This window comes from Brassica oleracea, chromosome C5 (assembly GCF_000695525.1).
Source record: "Brassica oleracea var. oleracea cultivar TO1000 chromosome C5, BOL, whole genome shotgun sequence".
Taxonomy (NCBI): Eukaryota; Viridiplantae; Streptophyta; class Magnoliopsida; order Brassicales; family Brassicaceae; genus Brassica; species Brassica oleracea.
Window position 1 is genome coordinate 15,473,178 of NC_027752.1, and position 3,102 is coordinate 15,476,279.

Below are 3,102 nucleotides of genomic sequence, written 5' to 3' on the forward strand. Positions count from 1 at the left end.
GCCAAATTTATGAAATACATTTTTCCGTCAAAATCTTTAATTTTTTATTTTAACGATAAAACCATTTTTTGGTTAAATTGTAAAGCTATGCTTTCTTTTGTTAAACTCGTGAAAATATGTTTTAGGAAGCCCATGGACACTCATTGTCCATTTGGTCTTCGCCCAATTGGACCATGTACCAATTGGTCTTTTTCCAATTGGACCATTTATTAATTGGACATGTCCATAGCCCCGCCCACGATGAATTGGACTGGGCTAGCCTATGGTCAGCCCGCCCAGTTGACACCTCTAACTGAGGTGTAACTGAGGTGTAGTAACAAGTCTCTGCCCCTGTGTGACAAGTAGGCCCACCAGGTGTTCCAAGGTAGATTATCTGAGCAACCACAAACCAAACTGGACAACAGTTCATCGAGAGGCAAGAGCAGATTCTAGTATTATCAATGGTTTCCGGAAAAAAACATACCGAATCGCGATCGCAGTCAAGGTAAACATCGAGGACATTGATGAAGTTATTGGAAGTCTCTCCCTTAGTCCATAAGGCTGATCTAGATCGACTGAAGAATGTAGCTTTACGAGAAGTGATGGTTGTGGAGAGAGCGTCTCTGTTAGCAAAGCCTTGCATTAACACAGCTCCAGTGTCAACGCTTTGTGCTATTGCAACAGCTAATCCTTTGTCATCCCATTTGATGCCGTCCAGCAATTTATCTACCTAGCCCACGAAAAAAAAGAGTAGGCAAGATTAATAATACCAGAGACTACAAAACGGCATACCCTAAACATTGTTATTAATACAGGAATTAAGAGATCAGAATTGCAACAGAGAGTTAAAGCATTGTAAATTTGACTAAATAGGACAGTATCAGAGATTCAGACGACCAAGCAAACGATGAACACCTTTAGAGAGAATTTTCAGACCAAAAGATGGAAACCCATCAAAAATGTTTCCTTTTTCACCAGAGATGTAACAGTACCAACCAACAGGTCAAAAGGGAAGAAGCCTGACCATCTCTGGCCAAATCTAAAGCTAACAAGATGTAACAAAGAGCATACACAAGCAAAAATAACAACAGCACACGACCAATTGTAGTAACTGAAAATATGCAGATGACCAAGCAAAAGAGAAATCCAAACCTAAAGATGGAAACCCATCAAAAAGCTTTCCATTCTCTCTCTTCTCTATACCTTAAAAGAGAGAGCCTCTCTGTTAGCAAATCGCTCTTTTATGTGTAATCAAGCTTAACAAGTTTCCAATGCAGATCAATTTATATATTTTAATAGGGAAGAGAGATAGAATTGATAACCTTAGCTTGAAGAGCAATGTTGTTATCATTAGAAGCAGCGAATACGACGACACTGGATCTGCATCTGCTGCTTCTCTGCTTGATGCACAAGTCTTTGGGGACGAAGCAGTTACTTCTCGCCTGTAAAGCCTGTGCTAGTGCATTGTACGATACCGCCATTAACGCAAAGTGAATCGTTGACGAAAGCTGCGGCGGAATTTAATACGGTAAGGAGTGACGGAACGGAAGGAAAACCTAAATTGTTCTCAAATCTTTTACTTAAGTGACAGTGAAAGGCGTTTTAAACTAAAGAAGACGAACCCATCCAATTTAATAATTTCAGTTGACCAAAATGCCCCTGGCACTACTTTCTCTTTAGTTTAATTTAATTGACCAAAAGACAAATTAATTGTGGATTGATGAAGAATAAAAAGAAGGAAGGAAGGTGTGACTGTTAGTTGTGGGGGAAGATCCGGTTTTGGCAGAAGCAGGTTGAGCTATGAAGATGACTCAGCAGGTAATGGCTAGATCACTCTTTCTTATTTATTTCCTTAGTATTCCCATTTGTCTGAACCTAACATACATGTCTATTTTCTTTCCTCTTCTGTTAAGTTAAGAGATTAATTGAGGAGGCTGAGGAGGATATTAAAAGCATGGCATTGCTGAAAATGGGAGTGAGTGGGTGGGTGGGTGACTTGATCTCTAGACCCAACATCTCTACTCATCTTTCTCCTCGCAAGGAAGAGACATGTGCATCCTCCCTCGCCTGAATCATGCAGAAAGCGTTCACAGGAACAAGCAGTGATCTTTCTCCATCACCTCAACCTCCTCCTCCTCAAACTATCAAGGAGCACTGGATTAGTTAGTGGCAAAGACATTGGAATTGAATTTTGAATCAAGGAGGATGAACCGTTGAGGTGATAATTCAAAAGCAGACTCTATGGATTTCGAGCTAACTGGTTTCGAATGCAGAAACAGTGTTCCGTGACGAGATCACATGTAAGTACTGTAGGTCTTTAGTCACTATAGTTTGCAGTGAGATTGCATGACTCTCTTGTTGTTCATTGATAATCAAAAGAGGAATATCTTCAGTCGAAGCAGAAAAAAAAGTAGTGAAAAAGCCGAAGTTACTTTTTGCTGGTTAAATCTTATCTCTAGAGAATATGAGTCATGAATCTGAGTAATTGGAAAAAATACAGTTATCAATATAATTGACTTCTTTTTTGTAGTGAGATCAAACTGGAATGGAGCCAAGGTTTAGCTCAGAAGCGAGGCTAGAAAACATGAACTGAGCTTGTGAAGGAGAAGCCATTGCTCGGACCAGCAGGTATTACATCGGTTCTTTCTCAAAGGCTGGGCATAATGCGAGTACTCGCTATTTTGCGTGTACTTTCTACTTGCCTTGCCTTGATCGACACTACAAAAAAAATCTACATTGATAGCATATTATTATAGCACGTTTTACTGAAGTGCTGTCGTAGATGATTTAGAAATTTCCGTATTATATAATAGCATTAGATAAACGCTATGATAGAGAAAAACCTAAAATAGCACTTAATTAATGCTATTTTAAGAATTACGTGAGCGGAAAAAATAAAATCACCGGTTTCACCAATACTTAGCGGGAATTTAGATTTAAGCGCCAAAAATATTATTTAAGCGGCTTAATAAAACTACAAAAGACTTATAATAACATTTTTATAATGCTAAGAAAAGCTATTTGAACCCCTAAACCTTAAACATGGTTTTAAACCCTAAACACTAAACACAACCCTTAAAACTCTAATCTTCTTATATTATAACTTCAAATCTTAAAATTAAA

General features: G+C 38.5%; 1 protein-coding gene across 1 annotated transcript in view; it reads right to left on the reverse strand.

Moving 5' to 3' along the window:
* The window catches only part of LOC106344608 (histidine biosynthesis bifunctional protein hisIE, chloroplastic-like), a 3,028-nt gene extending 1,475 nt beyond the window's left edge, over nt 1-1,553 (reverse strand). The window contains exons 1-3 of the mRNA XM_013783958.1: nt 1,302-1,553; nt 464-709; nt 125-373 (exon numbers count right to left, since the gene is read on the reverse strand). Coding sequence (XP_013639412.1) covers nt 125-373; nt 464-709; nt 1,302-1,460 — 654 coding nt within the window. The 5' untranslated portion in view covers nt 1,461-1,553. The remainder of the gene's footprint in view (nt 1-124; nt 374-463; nt 710-1,301) is intronic.
* Nucleotides 1,554-3,102: the final 1,549 nt, after the last annotated feature.